Genomic DNA, 22,742 nt, shown 5'->3' with positions numbered 1-22,742 from the left:
TGACGGCTGAAGGTCAACTGGCTCTTAGATTTGACCTCTAGCGGGAAGCGCGCCGCATGTGCCTCGCGATCTTCATCGACGCCATAGCTGCGCGTTTGGCAGTCACGTCCGCTGCTGCTCGGCTGACGGAAGTCACGCACATTCGAAAGGACTACTGGGAGTCTTTGGCCGCCGACGCAGCCAATAGTAACGCTGGGCCACGGAGGAAGGCTATAAGGAGTGGAAACTTCCCCGTCTGCGGCGACCACAAAAGGTCACAAGCCCGCGGCGCCACTATCCTGCTGGCGGCCTGGAAAGAAACTACTGAAATAGAACGTCACGGCGTGCCCGCTGAAGCAAACACCCGTGTCGTCTGCTTTGAGCGCCGGAGCCGCCTGCCCGGGCGCTGCATTTTTTATTTTTTTTTTCCTGCTGCTTCTACGAGGCGTCGCATGGCGCCGCCACTCCATGCGATCCCGTTGGCGCATACAATCTGGTCACCTGCGCTCGCTCGCGCTGGGCACAGCGGCGCCGTCTGCTGGGCATGCGCAAGCGCGCTGAGACGGCCAATAGTAACGCTGGGCCACGGAGGAAGACTATAAGGAGTGGAAACTTCCCCGTCTGCGGCGACCACAAAAGGTCACAAGCCCGCGGCGCCACTATCCTGCTGGCGGACTGGAAAGAAACTACTGAAATAGAACGTCACGGCGTGCCCGCTGAAGCAAACACCCGTGTCGTCTGCTTTGAGCGCCGGAGCCGCCTGCCCGGGCGCTGCATTTTTTTTTTCCCTGCTGCTTCTACGAGGCGTCGCATGGAGCCGCCACTGCATGCGATCCCGTCGGCGCATACAATCTGGTCACCTGCGCTCGCTCGCGCTGGGCACAGCGGCGCCGTCTGCTGGGCATGCGCAAGCGCGCTGAGACGGCCAATAGTAACGCTGGGCCACGGAGGTAGACTATAAGGAGTGGAAACTTCCCCGTCTGCGGCGACCACAAAAGGTCACAAGCCCGCGGCGCCACTATCCTGCTGGCGGACTGGAAAGAAACTACTGAAATAGAACGTCACGGCGTGCCCGCTGAAGCAAACACCCGTGTCGTCTGCTTTGAGCGCCGGAGCCGCCAGCCCGGGCGCTGAATTTTTTTATTTTTTTCCTTCTGCTTCTACGAGGCGCCGCAAGGCGCCGCCACTGCATGCGCCTTCGTCGGCGCATACAAAATTGTGACACCCGGTCGTCAAAACCAATCTTCAATGCAAGCGAGGAGTGACATTTCCTTTTAAATAGAATGCTTAACTACTGTCTTCCGTGGCTTGTTCTTCGTGTTTTTTATGGCCCTGATTGAAGGACAACCACGTGACGTCACCATGGCCGCAGCTGTGCCGAAGCCGATGGAGCGGAAGCTTCAAAAGCGAAGAAAACGCGCATACCTGGCCTCTGTCCCTGCGCTCGCCTGCGCTCGCTCGCGCAGACGGGAGTTTCACCTCCTGTATAGTCTTGCTCCGTGCGCTGGGCACAGCGGCGCCGTCTGCTGGGCATGCGCAAGCGCGCCGAGACGGCGACCAAGCAGAGGGCTTCAAGAAATGTGACGTAACCGACCCTCATAATAATAATAATAATTGGTTTTTGGTGGAAAGGAAATGGCGCAGTATCTGTCTCATATATCGTTGGACACCTGAACCGCGCCGTAAGGGAAGGGATAAAGGAGGGAGTGAAAGAAGAGAGGAACAAATAGGTCCGTAGTGGAGGGCTCCGGAATAATTTCGACCACCTGGGGATCTTTAACGTGCACTGACATCGCACAGCACACGGGCGCCTTAGCGTTTTTCCTCCATAAAAACGCAGCCGCCGCGGTCGGGTTCGAACCCGGGAACTCCGGATCAGTAGTCGAGCGCCCTAACCACTGAGCCACCGCGGCGGGGCCCGACCCTCATCAGTTCTTTCCTTCCACCATGTTATAGTGTTCTAGAAGAGGGTAGTGGGTTCAGCAGCCGGCGCGCCCCATGCATTGCGGCGAGGCCGCGAGTGCGGACGGGACCCGGATGTTAGCGGCGGCGCTGTAGTCGCGTGGGCTGGCTGTTGGTGGTGCCTATGTGCTGCCTCTCTCACGTTTGTTTACGCAAGTTTTGCGGCTTTGGCTGTGCTCCGTTTTTTCAGCGCATCATTTTAGTTTGTTTCGCCGGCTGCCTTCTTCATTCGTGAAACGTGAAAATGCCGAACCGTCAACAGCAACGACACTGCTTTGCTCCCGAGTGTCAAACCGGCTACAAGTGGACTAAAGGAAAGCAGCCGTTGTTGTTTACCGTACCGAAAGATGAGGAAAGACGCCGAATTTTCCAGCCAGGGATTTAAGTACATCATGACATCCAGATTGAGCCAGGATACACTGGAAAATTTATTTGGCATAATCAGGCGCAATCCTGCGGGTCCAACGACCACCCAACCCCCACACAGTTTCTAATTGTCGTCAACAGCTTGTCGTTTTACAATCTTGCCAAGACAGTGCGCTCAGGAAATGCTGACCCTAATAGAGGTAGTGGAGAAATAAGTTATCTCCAGTGTGCGTGCGATGCTCCTGCTAAAGAAGACAGGGTTGCTGCAATCGACCAGCTGATCGAGAAAGGCAACCTAGCTTCATCCGAGCGCATGCTTCAGAGTATTTCTGCTGAGCACAGAGAGTATGTAGAGCAGAAGAGCGACGACCGGCTTAGACATCATATGGCAGGGTATGTTGCCCGAAAGTTTCTTAAACGTTATGACTGCAAGCACTGCAAAACCTTTCTGTTGGAAAGCTCCAGTAAGGAAGGCAGAAATTCTGACTTCACAGTGATATGTGACAAGGGAGAGTTGTTGTATCCTTCGCAAGAACTTTTCCGGGCAGTGAAGAAGTTAGAGAACATATTCCCTGTTTTCTTCAGTCGCAATAACTCTGCAGTGACAGCACAGTAGATTTAATGCTGCTTGTGAAGGCAAATTTTCGTTATGCCTTAGGTTGCAGCCAGCAGGCAGATGCGCTCACAACAGGTTTGACGAAGTTCTATGTGCTGACAAGGCTGCACTTTTATGTTTTTATGTAATTATTAAAAGGGCTGAACCAATCGCAACAGGAATGGCGGAAAAAGAAATTGTTCACGAAGATAAGCGTTGTCTATAGTGCCTCTCTCGTAGCAGCCGTAAGCAGTGCCTTGAAAAAGAGGTGGCTGCCCGTTTATTGTACCAATAAACTTGTTTGCTACTACCATTAGCTCCACTACTTTATTTTTTACATGTTTATTACAAAATTTCGCGCATTGTAGGAACCGCTGTGACCGCCTATTAATGGCATCACCGTAGCAGGAATTATCTCTCTAGATTTCAGTGAATGTGTACTTTGGAAAATAAAAGCTGAACTTGATGAAATAAAGCCTCATCGATTCGGTATCTCTCTGTTCAGGATGCTTATAAGTACGCATGCCGCAATTGTTTAGCTAACTTTAACAGTGAATGTGATTGCGTCTGGACGTGCATCGAAAATTTTGATAGAAAATTAAGCGATTTGCTCAACCACAATTTTACTTCTGCCCTGTTTTTGAGGTCTGCGTTCAGAAATGCAACCGGATCGTCGTACGGCGGCTTTGTCTCTGCACTCGTCGGGCCGGCTTTATCTTCGCACAAACTTATGGCATGTCCGCCTTTCCACCTTTTCCGGGCTCTTTGCCTTGAGAGGTAGGTTTTAAGAAAAATTCATTCGAACTGCAGACGTCCGATTTTCGGTGTTACACAGGTTTCTCGGCGCTGCGAATGCAGCGCGTATCGTGGGTATGTCGCGGGTTCTTTACAGCCGGTGCTCCGGTGGCGCCTTCTCGCGCTATCGACGTGAGATGGCGCACCCGCGGGCTCTCCCTGAACCCACTACCCCCTTCTAGAACACTATAACCATGTCCTCAGTTGTGTCACGTGATTCGCTCTTGCGCTTGGCAGTCGCGTCCACCGCTGCGCCGACCGCCGTTCTGGACGCTGGCTCTTGCACTTTTGGTACGTGATTTGCTCTTGCCGAGATCTTGAAACAAAAAATTAGGGATCACTACGGCTACCAGCATTGGAGGAATGCGGAAGCGTTGACGCCTCCTCGACACTCGTCGCCTCTCATATTTGGCGCCATGGTTGCTTTCCCGTCCAGCCTATTCAACGGTCTATTGACTTTTGTTTCTAATTCAATAATTATTCTATGTCAGTCAAACTACTTGATCGATTAATTATCGCTCATCGATCACATTTCAAACATTTTCTTCACTTTTTTGCCTATTTTCCATACACAGCTGTTTTCCCCTACACTCACTACATCGACGCCCATGCTATTTCGACGTTTTTTAAGATTACTGGCTTTATTTAATTAACTAATCCTATTGCCATAAGTTTTTTGCGCATCATCCTCACATGGTTCTTTATCGATCACAACCATTCGTTTGATGCTATCTCTTCTGAGAACGTCACAATCGATGCGGACGCGTTCTGGTGACACGACCCCGCCGACATAGCCTAGAAATTCTTTCGCATTAATAAAGGTAAACCGTATCTAACCATGCTTAACAGAGCTCTCGGTCTGTATGTCCTGGCTCAGCCAAGTTGGGCCACAGACACTTTTTTATGCTTGCTTCTCTGAAAAATGCGGGGTTTGTTTGCAGCCTTTCAGATACCCGCAGAAAAAACAAAACAAATATTGTCCCATCTGGGTTTCGAATCCGCGACGGCGCTAACAGATCAGCTTCGCTGGCCACTGCCATGCGCACATTGCAGCTGTGCATTGCACGTCGTCATCCTTCCATCTGTGTGCAAAGGAAACGTGCACGACTAGCTACCCGAGTCAGTGGACACCTCAATCTCGCTTTGAGCTACATGGCGGCAGTGACCGATAGATGTGCGCTGCTTGCATTGACATTTTGGCAGAAACGCGACACTGGAGCAATAGGCCGCCGGCATTGGCGTTTACTGAGGAAAGGCACATAACTGGCTCCCTGGGTCAGTAGACAGCTCAATCGCGTTTTGAGGTACATGGCAGAGGCGTCCACCTGCAAGAACCTGTTTGCACACAATATTTCATGCTTGGCAATGCTAAACCACCAGCTCGATTTTTTTTTTAATGCAAGAAATGCATCTGTCCCTTTCTCGAGTCCATTGTTTGGCCCTGTAGTGCGTCAGTGTGTACAACCAACTGGTCGAAGAAATCTGCTTTTGTTGCATTTCCATTACACCAGGCACTTTTCAAAGTGCATCTGCAGATTCCCGACACTTCAGTACATTAGTCTCGCAGGCAAGCCAACACTGACAGCTTAGAGGTCGAGCGGGAAAAAAAAAAAACAATCTACTTTAATTTCCTAGAATGGCAATGTGCGTCGTCATACAGATGGACAATTTGTTGCTGCAACAAATAAGTGCAACAACGTAAACTAGAAACAATGGCAGTGAATTAAAAGAAAACAAAATCAAGTGGCAATGAAAGTTGTCTTTAATGTGCACAAAGACCTTCATGATTCATGTCTTCAATCAACATTTTTATACAGGATTTGCTCTGTACATAGCACACCCACACTCCTCATCAATGCTTGACAAACAGCGCTTCACTTGCTCTTCTTTTGATCAGGCAAAGGAAAGTGCCGCAATAGCAAGCATCATTCCACCTGGGTGGCCGCAAAACATTAAAGTACCCCCAATGTCCTCGTGCCAGTTTTGAGCACCTGCGTGCAAAACTAAATGGGCCGAATGAACAAACGACACAATGCTCCGTGCACTCCCTGATGACACAGCACAGGTGCATGTGCAAACACCAACTCAGTGCCAGGCACTGTTCCATCAAGGACTACACGAGGGCATATTTCAATATCGTTCCGGCCCGTCAAGTTTTGCTACCGGGTATAGGAGTTTCCCATTGTTTTTTCTTTTCCTCTCAACAGGGAAAAAGATGGCGAGCAGGCCGGAGGCTGCACGCAGCTTCCACAATGTACAGCAAAGCTTGCATAATTAAGGCAATGCCAAAAGACCCAAGGCAGCTCCAAGCATTAAAAAAAATAACAGAAAAGGAGTCAACCAGTATGCAGAAACTGGCTTCTACAAAACTTTTGGTTGCCACCAAAAGACAGACGGTGACAGAGCCTCAAGCACCAGCTACTGAAGCAGCCACCTGTGAAAGTCCACTCGCCTTCAGCACATGCACCTGCACTGTGCTTTACATCGTTCCGCAAGTAAAAACTTCTGACGTTGCCTCCGGGGGGCTGGACTATATGCATGGTTTCGTATAGCAGCCCGGCAACCTGTGGAGAGTGCTTCCCATCTGAGAGAGGGTGTGAAAACTGCAGGACGCACACGAACGGCTGATCTCCCTTCGCCCACATGGCACGTTAAGTGCAACTGTTATGCAGAGTCCGAATCGTCCAATTCGTCTTCACTGTTCTCTATGGCCGAATCCCCCCCATCGTCGTCGTCGTCATCTTCGTCTTCTGCACCCGAATGCTCGCCCGTTTCACTTCGGCTCGCTTCTTCCTCAGACAACTCCCAGATGTTTTTCTGAAAAACAATGATTCATTTTATGAACTTCGCAACCTATTGCCATAGCAAGGTCTGAGCCAGAATCCATCTTGGAGATGAATGAGAACAAGCTATGCAGATAGCGGTAGTCAGTCATTTGACTCAGTTAAATAGAAGAAATTACCAATAAAGGAACAATGTCAGCCAAGCATTTTACAAATTGAAGAAAAAAAAGCAAGAGAGAAAATTACATAAAACTCATAGCTGTTAGCTAAAGCTATAAACACAGAACCGAAGAATTAAGTTGATGAATGCAACATGAAAAAAAAAAAAAGCAGCAACAAGCAACATCACGAGCACTGTGGAACACTGCCCCTTGTTCTGAACGAGAATGCAAAGCGAAACGTCATTACCGTAGAAATGCACGTAACGGCCGCACTTTCCCCTCCCCAGATTTGAGGGCCAATTTTCGGGGTACGGATTTGCGAAAAAAAAAAAACTTTTTTAAAAGTAAAATAACACCAACCAGAAAACCAGCGGCATTTATTCTATACTCAATAGCCACTCGCGGTGTATTCCCAATCAGAGCTGATAATGTGCTCCGTTGCACGCTCATCCCACAAGTCGCACAGCACATCCGCTGTCAATGCGTAGCCGTTGTTCCGCGCTTCCATCACTTAGCAGAGCTTCTTCTTCCAGTTTGGGAAACTTGCAAGGCTTGCTTCGGAAAGCGCGCTTTTTGCAGCTCGTGTTCCTTAATGCATCCTTTTGGTTTCACCATCGCCGGACGCACTTCTCAGCCACGTCAAATTTCCTGCACGCAGCACGCTTGCCGTGTTCGACAGCAAACTCCCAGCCGTGTAGCTATTCGGGTGCTTGCCCATCGTGCTAAAACTGCTAAAACTACAAAACTCGGCGGCAGCACACGAAAGCTACAACTACAGTGAACCACAACTCCTGTGCCTTTGACAGCCACAAAATGCTGGAGCTGGTGATGCCGATATGGATAGCGGGAGCTCGCAGCAGAGGAAAACGTTGACGATGATCATGAGCTACGGCCTCTGGCGCCATCCGTAAGTGGCACCTGGAGCTGATTGCGGAGGCCACGGCGCGTGCATTTCAAAGGCTATTACCGCATGGGTCGTGTGGAAAGTTAGGGTGCGGCCCTTACGGGGATATTATTTTTTTCTAATATTTCCTTCTGGAAAACAGAGTGCGGCCCATACACGAGTGCAGCCCTTACACACGTTTATACGGTAATTTTGACTTAAGAAGTTGGCGAAAAATCAGAATTATCTAGCGTCCCATACTTCTGAAATAGAGCTGTGTCGAGGTATGACCGGCAAGGCAAGCGATTGTTGAAATATCTTTTCTGAAGCCCGATTTGCATGGTACACTGTTGCCCACGCAAGCTGATAGGTGGGCAACAGCTATTGCATCTCACCAGCAAAGACGTCGCAGAAGCCCTTGGCATTTTGGAATGGAGTTTTGTTCACATTCCTGACAGTGTAAATGCAGTTAAGTGTGATTTAAATGTGAAAAATCCTTGGTGCAGCTCAATTTCCACTCGGAAGCAGACGACCAATAACCATTGATGATTTGAGTTCGATTACATTTTTTTTCAATGGGTTGGTCCTACTACTGGCCTCACTTCGAAAGGACACATACAGGAAATGTGCACAAAAAGAAATGAAATTAAACAAACCTCTTCGCCTTCTGAGCTTTCCTGATCGACATCCATGTCTTCGTCATCAGACGACTCTGCAAACCAAGGACAAACAAGGGATCATGAATCAATGAGGTTCACTGTGTATAGGTGACTGTAGCACACGTTTACCCTCACTAGCTCGACCTCTCATCAATGTGAAATGTATTTAAAAGTACTCCCCTTAATTAGAACACAGCATGATTTGAACCAATTATCAGCCCCTTCAAGAATTGGCAATCGATTGTATTTGGCTGGCCTCCATAACCTGGTCAACGGCTATGCATGCACTTCATAACAAGAGCACCCCTTCTGAAAACCCAGACCTCCCTGATTTTACTGCGAGCTATCTGCTGTTCAGGTAGATTTATTATGCCGATCTCATACACCCTTCCGGTCTATAAAATGAAATGACATTTCCCCCAGATCAACAGCATGGGAGTTTTTTGTTAGAGCTAATCTGATGTACCACTGATAGTAGAATTGCCTGACCATCTCATCTTGGCTCAATGTTTGTTCACAGGCCAATAGACATTTCTCTAAGGGGAGCCAGATGTTGAGACACCTCTTTTTTGGACGGTTGTAGACCTGTTCTGCTGCCGCTTCCACCATGCTACCACCTGCTGCATACAATAGTTCAGCAATATGGTGACGCCCAGGCAGCCCTTATTGCAAACGTACATTATAGCGTATTCAATTTTCTTCTCGTATTTCTGTTTATGCAGCAAATGCTACCCTCTTATTACTGAAGAATTTGTTGGCATTCTTTATTACTGCTACAAGGTTAGATGCAACAAAAGAAAAACCTACCGTCTTGAACAACGCAGAGTGGTTCAGAAGGCAATTCTGTCTCTCGATGCCTTGCTGCAACCTGCAGGTCAAAGTAGACACAGAACATGTTCCGTCTTGTCAAGAAGAGCGAGAGAGTAACGAAATGAAAATTCTGCGTGAACATGCTTGCTTCGTGAATCAACATTTACTCTATGTGACATGACACAAGGAAGCCTTGCAAGATTTCACATTGCACGGGCACAGTTATACGCATGAATACACAACCAGCAGAACTAAAGGATTATTCGTCCCTTGCCACACAACCATTGAGCATGTGCTCTCTATTCCATATGCTTTCAGTGTGCTATAATCTGTCCCCACTGAATTAATGCATGTAAACTACGAAAACTGCACAACCAAAGTGCTTCCTAGTGTGCACCTCCCGGTCTACTCACCAAGTACACAATGCAAACAATGAAAATATGAAAAATCCTGGCAGGTACTGCGCTCTCCGTGGCCCACCAACCATTCTTGGCCACCTGAACTGCATCAGATTTTGAATGCATATAAAATAAGAGAGACAAAAGGTCTTAAGCAGAAAACACTTTTTCCACCTGACGGTTAGCCCACAGAGTCGGTTTGCTACACTGGCATCAACTGCACCGGTGGCACTCTCCCTGCCAAGAAGTCACTGAGAAAGTAGAGTGCAGCATACCTGTGTCATGATGAGGTCCACTCTGCCTCTTAGCTTGCAGACTTTCTCAAAAACCTCTGTCCGCGCTTCCAGCAGTTCTAGCAGTGGGAGAAGCAGCGTGCTGGCCTCCTGGCACTGAAAGGGTGAGGAGACACCCTAATAAGTCTTGCATGCACACACACAGTGGAGAAAAAGAGGAACAGGCAACAAACTATCATTTAACACCCAATTAAACTGCAGCACAAAGCTGCAGAGCAGAAACAAATTTCTGAGAAATTATTACTAGTATGGATGCGACAAGTACATGGGTAAATCCCTCAAAAACTTCAACTCTATGTACCTACAGTTTTTCATCTGTAACAGTTAACCTGAAGCACCTGATTACGACAGTTTTGCTGGCTCATGAAGCATAGCAGTAAAACAGTGGAATCAGCTTTCTGCAGCTTCATGTATGCATGTCACTAATCAACGATCCTTGACTCCTCAAAGAACACAAGGGCTCACATAAGAGCAAATTCAAAATGCTGCAAAGGCTTAGCAAAACTGTGGTTGCTGTACTAGCCATTCTGAATGCTCAGGAGCTACACAGGACCAAACAGTAGACAGGTTAATGCTCTCTGCCAACACCAACATAGCTGCTTTAACTGAGGTGACAAGCTTCCATTCTGGTGCCTCAATTCACGTTTCATTTAACCACTTTTGGTGCAACAGTTTTGAGCCCCTATTTAAGCCATGCAGTCCTATCTTTATCACACTAGTGACCTGCTCACCGTCATCAGGTAGCTTGTGTGTGCCGAGATCAGGGCCTTGGTCCACTTCATGTAGGGGTACACTCTGCAAACAGAAGGTGGTCCAAGTCAGTTGGTGCAAGACGGACTTCTTACAACATGGCTACACGCGTTTTTCAAATAGTATCAGCACGTCACCAATTTTCAACTTCGGCCCCTAAGTTGGCTGCTTTTTGGTAACGCTATGTTGATGATGGTAACAGCCACAATAATCATGGAAAGTTTCAAAAATGACAATGAACAGCAAATGCTGGCTATGCAAACAGGACAAAGTCTCTGCTGCTTCAAGAATGTTGCACTAGTTAATAACGAGCAAAAGCGTGGCCAAGATGACTCACTGAAACCTGTGCAAGCATTTCAAGCAACCATCAGCACAAAAGTGCCCAGATCATAATCCAGAAAGTTTGAAGCATCTGCCTTTTCCCACGTGTTCCCCGTTTCGGTCCACCCAGCTGCAGCTGGATATGGACTCTTGTCTTCACTTTGCACCACTTGCACTCTGAGCTACAGTCAAGCCCACATATAACAACCCCACTTAAGACGAACTTTCGCTTATAAAGAATGAGACCTGCACGAACCGTCAAAATATATTGTTTCAATGGCACAAAATCACACGTATAACGAACGTCATTAAGCCCTGCTGATCGGTTACAGCGAACTGACGGCGCAAACCCGGTGCCACGATGGGAGATAACCTGCCTCCGACCCCATTGTGTGCCCAGCGCGCGGCATGTTTTCTTGAACCTCATCCCAGGCAAACTGCCCGTCCCGTTTCGTACCGCTCTTAAGCTAGCTACCCTTTCCGCGCCGAAGCGCTTTCCCCGCCCCTCCCCTCTCCTCATTGTCTTGCAAATCCGCGCGTGGCCTCCGCGATCAACCGCACCGCTGCCGGTGCCGATCGCGGAGGCCACGCTCCGTGAAGCAGGCTTTCCATGGGAGCCAAGAGGTGGCTGCACTGATGCTCACGGACGCCCCTCATTGGTCGCTCCGCTGGCGCTGTGCGTCTGTATCTTTAGCTTGATTGTTGCCTGTGCACGTTGCATACCCCGCCGAGCGCTTTTGTCAATCTTGTTGTTTATCATGTTGGAGTGCAGGCGTTTCGTTGGCTTCGTTCAAATCTCGGGCCCTGGTTGTAATTCGGGATGGCGGACGGGAACACCGTGCTCATTTTCATTGTAATCAGCAATAGAGGTGATGAAAGTGGCCAGGGCAGAGGTGACGGCCACTGGCGCGCGGAACTGCTTCTGCAAGACCGGCTTCATCGACACGGTGTCTGATGCCGAGCCTGATGCTTCGGAAGATGACCAGCCCGGCGGCGATTTATGGCAGCGCATCATCGGCTCCGACATGGGGGTCATGACATTGGTTGTAATGATTTTATTTCTGTCGCTGGCAATGCCGACACCGTGGAACCGTGCACGAACGAGGGCATCGTTTCTGAATGCGGGACAAAAGTGACGCGGAGGAATCAGATGAGGATGAAACTTAGGAGCCAGCACGCGTAGGCGCGCCTGTAGCAATGGGCTACATAGAGAGCCTCAAACAACTTGTCTATGCCAAGGGCCTTGGCGAAGAGCATGCTTCTGTTTAAAATAAACTGGAAACCTCCCTCATTGGATCTGCGCTGCAAAAACAGACATCCATCACGGATTTTTTCGCAAAAAAAAAAAAATTGTGTGTTTTGACAAGCAACTGTCTTTAAAGCTGTGGTCCACTTACTACTAACTTCGGGATATAACGAACGGACGCCGCGTGACGTTCATTTTCGTTATAAGCAAGCTCGACTGTATCCCTACTCCAATCGTGTATCTGCTGTCAGCATCGGAACCGTGCGGCAACTGAGTGGTGGCGGTAGGTGCGCGATGATCCTCCATGCCTTCCTTGCTAGTGCTCTTCAGCATATATTCATGCAGCGCCACTTGTCGTGAAGGCACAAAAGCGAAAGCTCCAGAGACTGTTGAGTATGCCATGTAGAGCGGCGATTGCGCTGGAGTACAGCAGGATCTCGGTGATAAGATTACCAAGGTAAGGTGAAATATTCCTATCACTGAAATTCTGTATCACCAAAAAACAAGCAAAATCCATTTTCAAACCATGAGACACGAACGAAACATTTATTTTAGTGGAAAAAAAGCCACGTATGGTCCTTCTGGGTGTTTTTTTTTTTCGCGAGGTAGGCCAGTTGAGGATTTTCAAAGCTCAAGAATTGGGCTGACATGTTCTCTCACACAGACTCGGATGCCACGGCAAGCCGCAGAATATCAAGGGTGTGCACTGTTTCGGCTGCCGTCGGCAGTTGGTCATCACTACTTTGGTAATCATCTTTTTCATCACTGCTTGAAATTCCAGGCTGCAATGACACTTTCTCCATAATGTCTTACAGTGTGCGCGGACCACAGGTAGCGAGATTGCCGTCTGTGGTGACAAAATCATCGGCGCTACGGTTGACGATTTTATAGAAAATACAGAAAACATTTTTCTGTTTCTGAACATGCCTAAAGCACCTAGTTGCCCACGATTCTGCGAGAAATCGCTGATTTAAGCATTTTTCGCTGAATTTTAGATTGGCAGCCAAAATTGCATTTTTGATAAATTGTTATGGACATCAGTAGGAATGACAGAACAACAGAATAATTCAATTAACGGAATGGGAAAAGCAGTCAGCTGAGCTTGCAGAAGCACTCCACTTCAGTGCTTGCAAAAAAAAAAGAAAGTTACAAAATACAATTAAAACAAATTTACTGGAGAATATATAAAGCGCTTCGCATCACATGCCCTGCCCAAGCCCATTTCTTCCTCTTGATTTCGACTAGGATGTCATTAACCCGCGTTTGTTCCCTCACCCACTCTGCCCGATTGCGGTATCTCAACGTTACACCTATCATTTTCCTTTCCATGGCTCGCTGTCTTGTCCTTAACTTAAGCTGAACCCTTTTCGTTAGCCTCCACGTTTGTGCCCCGTAGTTGAGTGCCGGCAAGATACAGCTGTTGTATGCTTTTCTCTTGAGGGATATTGGTAAACTGCCATTCATGATCAGAGAGAACTTGCCATATGCACTCCACCCCATTCTTATCCTTCTAGTTATTTCCCTCTCATGATCCGGATCAGCTGTCATTACCTGCCTTATGTAGACGTATTCTTTTACCACTTCCAGCACCTCGCTTCCAATTGTGAACTGCTGTTCCCTTGCTAGACTGTCGAACATTACCTTGGTTTCCTGCATGTTAATTTTTAGACCCATCGCACTGCTCTGTCTAACTCATCGATCATGATTTGCAATTCATCTCCTGAGTGACTCAGCAAGGCAATGTCATCAGTGAATCGCAGATTACTAAGGTATTCTCCATTAACTCTTATCCCCAACTGTTCCCAATTCAGGCCTCTGAATACCTCCTGTAAACAGGCGGTGAATAGCATTGGCAAGATCTTGTCTCCTTGCCTGACGCCCTTCCTTATTCGAATTTTATTGCTGACTTTATGGAGGAATATGGTAGCTGTGCAGTTGCTATAGATATCATGCAGGGCACACAATGCGAAGGCAAGATAACTGCTGGTCCTTAAGGGGGGACACTGGTTCTGAGGCTGTTTGTGTTGTTTTTTGACCAATTTTAATAAACATGTACAGCCTGACTAATTTTTTAATGCTGATTTCAAATATGCCATTGGTTTTCTTGTAGGCCAGTTAGTTTGCAAGATAATTAATAATCAACTTCCATTGTTGGAGGCCCAAATGGTAAAACAATGAGTAAGTAAAAACTGAATTTTAAGGCATAGTTACATAGCTAGAAGAGTAAAGAATGAAGTGTTGGGAGCAGTTTTTGATATGTTAATTATTACTCATTTTACAGCATTATGAATTTCAGTATACAAAGTGTGTGTGTGTCAGGTGGAAGTAAACTAATGAAAATAATTAAATTTTGAACCCAAAAACAAAAAATCTGCTCTCAACAATTCACAGAGCATACATTCAGCTTCCTATTGCAAAAAGAATTTCGGCTCTACATGCTTCAGGTGCAAAGATATCGAGGCCGCAAAACTGCTAGTAGTCAACAAATTATGTTTTGAGAAAAGTGCAAAAAACAAACAGAGAACAATTTAATCAATATTTACAAGTGCAACACACATATTTACAAACACAGAATGGCTAGAAGCCCCCCAGGGATGTAGTCCCTTTGCTTTCCATTGTCCAAGCGCCGCTTCTAGAAAGCACCTTGGACATTTTCGGCCGCAGCATGTTTCCGGGCAGACTTGTGTTCCCAACGCTCATCTTTTTCCGTCATCCTTTTACTGGCTCTTGCACTAGTATTGAGACCAAGTTCTCTCAAAATTATTTTAGATGTTCTCTCGCTGCCTGCATTGAAGCGCATTACTGCCTCGGCCACGGCAGCTTGTACAGTGTACAAAGATGCGTGGCGCTCCTTGGGTGCCAGGGCCCATATCAGAGAGTGCAGACTCTCGTTGCTATTCTGCATCTTGTCCCTGTGGCAGCGCTCAAGGAGCTTCCTTTCTGATAACCGCACGTAAACGGGAAGCAATGCCTTGCACACATGAGGTGGAAGGTTGTGGCGGTGCTTTGGTGCAGGCTCCCCTCAGGCTGCCGCTGCATTGTGCTGGCACCAGGAGTTTGGCCTTGATGGGCACAAACTGTGATCCGACGCCTCATCGTTGGAGGTAATATGACGGTATGTCGCCATCACAGCTTTGTGCATTGAGTCCATGTCCCCTTTATGAGACTTGAGTGCCCAAGCATAATAGGAGCTCAACTTAGTGATCATGTTTCCGGTTAGTTTACCCTTGCCTCCAAGGTTTTCTGTCCCTTTCTGCTTGGCAATCAAATTTCGCAGGGCTGTCCCCATGCGCTTCTTGACGTGATTTATGCAGTCCTCCTTTTCCACTTTGACATAGCCATATACATCTGCTTCTTGCAGTGCAAGAAAAGCATGGCTGTCACCATCCGACAGCATAGTGGTGTAGCGAAGGCCATTCTTTTTGAGAGACCTCTCAAAAAGTATAAGGGCTGCTTCGACCTCCATTTCCCCCGCTTTTTTTTTCTGTTTTTTTGGCAGAGGTGGCCAGCCCTCCAGGCTTGGTAGGATGGTTCATCAGGTTTCGGGCCTTGTTCGCAGCCGGCACAAAAATTGCAGAGCACTACATAGTCGAGTACAAGTCCGGTGAACAGTTCTACGACTGTGCCCACACCTATGTGAGATGTGTGGCCCCGTGTCATCCATGTGCCGTCATAAGAAACAGCGATGTTGCCGGGGTTTCCGAACCGCAATTCACTGTAAAGCTCTCGAACCGACCGTGCACAATCAGCGGTCATTTCTTGGGCTGCGCGAGTTGCAGCGGGCGTCAACTTTTTTTTTACGCAATCTTGCCATGTTTTCGTATGAAGGCCTCGATGAGAAATATTCATTGTTAAGAAAATATCTTTCAGGGCCGTTTGCTGGTTCCCAGTGCTCTGCATTGCACGGGCAGCAAGCACATTCACTACGAAGGGGTTCACCTTTCTATCGGCACACACCCGCGGTGAGCTCCAAGAAGAGGAAGTGTCCCCGCAGTTCACGCACTTGAGAACAAGTTTAACGGCGAGCCCATATTCCCGCTCACCTTTTTTGACGCTGATATCACCGCCGCACGTTCTGCACTTAGCGAGCCTCAGCAGATCGTTCAGCGACGCCAGGCTAACGATCGTGAGGCACACCTCATCAAGCGGACGGTCCGCCGCGCTGCTGTCATCGCGAAAACAGTCCGACTTCCGATTGACGCGAGTTCTCGCAGTTTTTTCTCGGTTCTGATGACGTCTCGCTGCACATCTGAGGGCCGCAGCATCACAGTATCGTGGCATATGCAGCCGCAGGCAGTAGCTGTCTCTTGGGCCGAGGAACGCGTTAGGCCTACTTCGACCTCGGTACTGTCGTCGACTCAATCGTTCGGCGCAGAACTTCCGTCGTTCTCAGCGCAGACAGCTGGAGCAGGGGGTGTCTTGAGGTTATTAATTAAGGACTTTTTCCTCTTCTTGCACGCTGATCCAGGCATCGCAGTGCGTTCTCGCCTCGGCTCGATACAAAGAAAGCGCCGCGTCTCACTGCGGCTTGGCCGCGCAGAGCAGACGATGCCAGCCAGCTCCACCAATCGGAAGGCGACCTGCTGTCACGTGCGCCCAGGCAGCCAACAGGCTCGCGAAAGGCACCTTTTCTTTTTTGTTATTTGCCAGGCAACCAATGGACGAAAGGAAGCAGCAGTGGCGGGAAATTGAAGACGAAAGACGGCTCTTTCAAACGAGAACAAGATGGCTGCGGTGCCGCGCATGAAACGGGAGCTATGCGGCGCGGAACACAGCTGTTTCGGAGCCGATTTCAGCGCAAATTCGGAGGACGTAGATTATGTAAATTTATATTATGACTAAAATACTGATCTTAGAGGTGAGAAACTTGGCAGATAGGTAGATAGACAGCCGCCGATTTCGAAAATTTGATTTTTTCGCGAATTTTTGGCCCGCAAGACCCGTGTCCCCCCATAAGGGTAACGGAGTGGATTCCAAGAGAAAGTAAGCGTAGCAGGGGGCGGCAGAAAGTTAGGTGGGCGGATGAGATTAAGTTTGCAGGCAAAGGGTGGATGCAGCTGACAAAGGACCGGGTTAATTGGAGAAACATTGGAGAGGCCTTTGCCCTGCAGTGGGTGTAGTCAGGCTGATGATGACGATGATGATGATATAAAGCGCTGTGATAAGAGTCTACTAGGAAGACGTACATAACAGGCCTCTTGGAATAAAAGCCGGTTTTGCCAAACCCGACCGCAGCGGCTGCGTTTTTATGGAGGAAAAACGCTAAGGCGCCCGTGTGCTGTGCGATGTCAGTGCACGTTAAAGATCCCCAGGTGGTCGAAATTATTCCGGAGCCCTCCACTATGGCACCTCCTTCTTCCCTTGTCCCTTCCCTTACCCTGTTTCAGGTGTCCAACGATATTTGAGACAGATACTGCGCCATTTCCTTTCCCCAAAAACCAATTATTATTATTATTGCCTTCGTATTTCTGGCCGTAATATGGGAAGTCCACCCACCACAAACTTTAAGATACAACAAACAAATCCGCATGACCGTCAGAGTTTGTTACCACTAGTAGGGCTCAACTGCACCGCCAATCAACAAACAAGAGGAACGTGCTTGCTGTGCTGAAAATATTGCCTGGTGTCAAAGCCATTTACATAAACAAGTTTGCCCCACTATCTGTACAGACAACACTGACCCTGATCCTCTACTGTGCATCCGCTTGTGCAGCTCCTTTAGCAGTGACAGGATGCTGGAGACCGGTAGCCGCTGCACCGTGTTCCTCAGTAGCGTCTCATCGGTCCGCTGAAGCACACTCTGCAAAAGGCAGTGCCAGCAAAACACACTGTAAGATGCAAGGAAGAGCTCGAACCTCTGGTCTACTAGTGAGCACTGCACACCTCGCAGGACCACGCAAACGTGCTTAACGAATTGATGACAACATGCATCAATTTAACAAGGCTCTCTTCTGTTGCTACGAACTAGAGCACGTCACTCCACCAAGCATGACAAAGACCCAATTTCCTGGCTGCTAACTCCTACTGTAATGGTGACGATAATCCTGCCCATAAAAGCACACTGGTAGCTCCATGTCTACTATATCAACAGAGGCCGCTTTCATCCTAAAGTCAGCAGCCTGCAATTTCCAATGACAAATAGCATAATGAGACAACACGCATGCTTTTCTTGTGATTGAACCACCCACCATGCCCGGTTGAAAAACAACTCTGAATGGTTGAACAAGCAAAAATTAGGATTCAGTGAGTGCTGTAACTTGCCCTCCCTCCCCCCAACTTACTCCACCTTCTTTCCCAGGCCAAGAAGATGTTTGGGGCACTCACGTTCAGCAGCTTGGCGTCGTTGCTCTGCAGGCCCTGAAGCAGCAGCTGGGACAGGTTGTCAACCCGCGGAGGCTCCCTCCGGTCACCCGTTGCTCGCGTGATGGCTGCCGTGTCGATGGCCTGCAGGCGCTCCTCCATGGGGAGCTGGTGGCGGGAGGAAGAGCAGCACATGCCCATTTACCATGCGCCTACATCACCAGCCACATCCCGATTCAGCCACTCCACATAAGCAATTCCTCACAGAAAAAAACGCCAAGCTGGTTGCATACAACTGCTGATTTGAGTCCTGCTGCAGCGAATTACACAGAACATGCACAAAAAGTGCAACTCTGCAGAGGGACAGAAAATATGACGATGAACTGATCTCACTAAGACGTGAAAAGAAGTTTGTCAGAGTAGGCCATTCCTTTTCCGCTAATACCACCACCGCGATGCGACTCACATCTTTAGATCAGTAAGGCATGTTGCTGGGCTAGTTGGTTTAGCATTTTGAAACTTGGAAAATACACCTTGGCGCAAATAAATTCACACAGACAAAACACACAAGGTGCCTGTCCGTTGTCTCTTTTGTATGTGTGAATTTATTTGCGCCAAGGTGTATTTTCCAAGTTTCAAAATCAATCCTCAGAAAAACTTGCAGGTAAGCTCCTCTGCACTGTCACATCACAGCTGATTCTCTGAGCTAACTACTACGCTGTCCTACAGCAAATTTGGAGCTGAATCCAATACCAACACTCAGCATCATCCTCACCAGTAAGTTATCTTCTTCCCACGCCCCTTGACTCTTTTTCCAACTCCTCTCGCACCAGCAGCCCTTTTTCAGGAGCTTCCACAGTCTCCACATGGCCTAGCGAGCTCAATGCAACAGACCGTGTGCAGGTTTAGCAATATCTTTGCAAGCAACCCTCTCTATCTGTTAGCAAAAGGCAGCATGATGCTAGTGCCTAGGGAATGTGCACGTTAAAAAAAAAAAAGATAGGGCAGCACGTCATCATTTGGTGCAGATGATACCAGGTGAATGAAGGATGTTTTAATTTCTCCCACTCTGAACAAGTGAAGAGCTCTATCTTAGGCATGAGATGTAATGCCAGCGTTCAAATTAGATACGAACAAGACAATGAAAACGGAAACTGCAAAAGTGACTTTAGGTGAAGGAGGATGAACACTAGTGTACTTAATTTTCATTCACCTCTACGGTGCAAAGACCACTGTGTGGAAGTTTTAACCACCTAACGGACTTGGACGAGCCAGGCTCATCATAAGCAGACTGTCGGCAAGTGGGCCTCATCCAAAGCATTTTTTTCGTTTGCCAAGAGGTGGCAGCACGATACTAAATGACCATTTTGGTACCCTTTTCGAAAAAAAAAAAAAAACCCAAAAAGGTGTCTGTTGAGAGCTTTAAGAATCCAGCCTGAGCCTGTATTTATTCTGCGGGACCTAATATTTCTGTGTACTTGCACTTACATTTCAGTTAGCCTGTGTTTCACTTGACGCCGATTGTACGCGCAATACTGTATTTACTCGCGTATAACCTGAACCCCTAACTTTGAACTCCACGGAAAAATAAATAAATAAAAAGAGTGCTAGAAAGATACAACTGCACTCGGTGATCATTTCGTTTTCATAACATTTATTCAAATGACCACCACCACGTCCCTGGTTATTACACCATCTCAGTCAAAACACCGTGGCCGACTTCTCGGCTCCTCAATGAACTTGGCAAGCTGCGTCTCGAGGTGGGGGTACGCACCAGTCTTCGGACCACACTCGTCTGTTCCGGTTCATTGTTTCAAGACTCTCTTTTTTTTTCCTCCAGTCGTGAATGCACAACTTGTCAACGCCATGCTGTCTCGCATCAGCTCTGCTGCCGATTTCTTCGCCAGCGGCTATAATCTTTAGCTTCTGTTTCGCTGTGAAACACTGCCGCAGAGTCGCACTCATGACGCCAAAACAAAGCAGGCAAACAGTGCAAACTGAAGTGCAGCACACGAAACAGCGCCTAACACTAGGCTCAACAGCTCTGGCGGAAGAAAACGCGGCCAATGGCGTGGGGAAGAATAAACAGACTATGAATGTGGATTTGGCTATGCCTTTCATTGGCCCCTCATTGGCTTGACAAGCGTCGATGACGATGGGGATTGCAGACTACACGGGGGAGGCTGCCGCGCATTGCCGACCCCCCCCCCCCCCCCCCCTCCCCCACCCCAAAGAAAAAATTCGCAGATAACCTGCACCCAGACTTTTAACATGCGTTTTTTTCAAATTTTGGTGTGGGTTATGCGCGAGTAAATAAGGTATCTCCTCAAAAAGAAATTGAAACTAGACCACCAAATATCCGGGATTTGCCAGCTTCAGCAGCAAACAGGTTATAGTGCTGCCTCTCACCACAAAGAGCAAGAATGTGTGAAGCATCAAGTGGTGCGCACCTGGTCGACGGAGCCGGCATCCTTCTTGCGCCCTCGTATGCTGGGAGCAAAATGACCAGGCGCCAACGTTGTCACCTCCCTCGAGGGCTGCACTGGCTGCTTGACCTGGGGAAGACAATGTGCACCATGCATTTAGAAAGTGCAACGGGTCAAGACTTGTTCAAGGTACACCATGTCTGCCAACCCAGGACTGTACAGTACACCAATGCGATGCAAAATTAAACGACCTCAATGAACTTTAACGTTGCATGAAGAATAGCCCTCCTACAATCATTCCCACATCAAGGTTTGAATGCTGGCACCAGAAAAAAAAAATTTTAAAGACACTTGACAGAATTACGAAGAAAGACTCGAAACTGAAATTGAGCCAAGGCTGTCCTGCATGAGTGACCACTAGGCAGGTACAGGCTTCACTTCCAATTGACAATTTCACGCCAAGTAACAGCACTCACCAAAGAGACGCCGTCTTCCACAGTGGAGGAGACCGGAGGCTGGACCTGCCGCACCAGCCATGTCTGCTCCAGGAGTTCCGATGCAATGTTCTGCAATGACAAACGGGTTTTTCGATGTGCTTGTCTCGGTTTCAACTCTACCAAAAGAAAGCAGCAGTCAGCACGGAAACTGAAGAAGAAGGCTCTGTAAATACTGAAGCAAGGGCATAGTGTATTGATCATCCTTTAGCCGCCGCGGTGGCTCAGTGGTTATGGTGCTCGGCTGCTAACCCGAAAGACGTGGGTTCCATACCGGCCGTGGCAGTTGCATTTCGATGGAGGCGAAATCTAGAGGCCCATGTACTGTGAGATGTCAGTGCATATTAAAGAACCCCAGGTGGTCGAAATTTCCAGAGCCCTTCACTACGGCGTCCCTCATAGCCTGAGTCGGTTTGGGGATGTTAAATTGTATAAACCTGATAATTCTTCACTGATATTTACAGACCATTCCAAGGAAATAGACTGTCCTGTTCTTCGTGCTATCGGTGTCAAATATTTGACACCGATAGCAAAAATAGTGAAATACAAAAACAGTGAATCGAAAGAGAAGCAACAAAGCAGTCCATCATCAGTCAGTTCTGAGAGTGATCACTGTAAATCAAATCATCGTACAGTAAAACCTCGTTAATTATATGTCATTGGGACTGCGAAAAATATTCGAATTAACCGACCACAGCAAGAAAAATGAACCTAGGTAAAACATTTTGCTCTGCGAATGCACTACCTTCACTGGACAAATTTTGTGATTACCATATATTGCCACATAAAAGCCCACTGTCCAGCATGTAGCCCTATTATCATTTATTTTTCAAGCTTCACAAAACACGAATATTCAACAGCATAAGAAATATGCTGCATAATATTGCTGGTGTAGCAGATGCAGCACCGCCAACGAGATCTTTTTTCGTGCACATAGCAATTTTTGCCCACTTTAGTAAAACACAACACACACACAAAGGATGGGACAGGAACAGGCATGCAGCTTTTGTCAGCACTGGAACAAGGAGCCAAAAGCACCACAGGTTGCCACTGACCAGGCGCTCGAAGCTGGGCCTGAGGAAGCTGTTGTAGCAGAGCAGGAGGTAATCGTCGTGGCAGAAAGCGGCCGCCAGGATGGGTATGGGCTGCGGTTTGGGCGCCCGCCCATTCTGGCTTTCCGTGACGACTTGGACAGTGAATTTAGGCTGCAGGGGCGTCTTACACCTTCTGTGTGGAAAAAAAGTATAAAAGAGAAGGGGGCCACGTTTGATGTGTGCACTGCAACGAAACCTGATTCTGCCTCCCATTTGGTTCAGTCAAACAGCCTCAACATTTGTGGAACAGGCAACGTTCTCGCGGAGCACCTGCTAACACGCACTTCAGGTTATCAGTAACTAACACTGCGTTGCTTTCCTACTGAAGAACATACCTTGAAGCACATTTTCGTGCTCCACAACTCATTCAAATGCAGTTAAGGGAGGAAGCTGGTCTTGTAAAAAAATTTTTATTAACGAAGTCACA

The 22,742-nt window shown here is 48.0% G+C and overlaps 1 protein-coding gene across 2 annotated transcripts in view; it reads right to left on the bottom strand.

Annotated features, from left to right (window-relative positions):
* Positions 1-5,441: 5,441 nt before the first annotated feature.
* Positions 5,442-22,742, bottom strand: part of LOC144132892 (WD repeat-containing protein 43) — a 26,962-nt gene continuing 9,661 nt past the window's right edge. Inside the window, exons 9-18 of one of the 2 annotated variants that reach the window (XM_077665609.1) lie at positions 22,277-22,448; positions 21,204-21,293; positions 20,752-20,856; positions 18,326-18,469; positions 17,683-17,801; positions 10,416-10,479; positions 9,667-9,780; positions 8,991-9,051; positions 8,181-8,236; positions 5,442-6,514 (exon numbers count right to left, since the gene is read on the bottom strand). In XM_077665609.1, coding sequence (XP_077521735.1) covers positions 6,362-6,514; positions 8,181-8,236; positions 8,991-9,051; positions 9,667-9,780; positions 10,416-10,479; positions 17,683-17,801; positions 18,326-18,469; positions 20,752-20,856; positions 21,204-21,293; positions 22,277-22,448 — 1,078 coding nt within the window. In that variant the 3' untranslated portion in view covers positions 5,442-6,361. The remainder of the gene's footprint in view (positions 6,515-8,180; positions 8,237-8,990; positions 9,052-9,666; positions 9,781-10,415; positions 10,480-17,682; positions 17,802-18,325; positions 18,470-20,751; positions 20,857-21,203; positions 21,294-22,276; positions 22,449-22,742) is intronic. The other variant, XM_077665607.1, reaches the window with a different exon arrangement.

The sequence above is a fragment of the Amblyomma americanum genome, chromosome 5, assembly GCF_052857255.1.
Source record: "Amblyomma americanum isolate KBUSLIRL-KWMA chromosome 5, ASM5285725v1, whole genome shotgun sequence".
Lineage (NCBI taxonomy): Eukaryota > Metazoa > Arthropoda > Arachnida > Ixodida > Ixodidae > Amblyomma > Amblyomma americanum.
The sequence above is the reverse complement of the archived record's forward strand: the minus strand, read 5'-3'. Positions and strand labels throughout refer to the sequence as shown.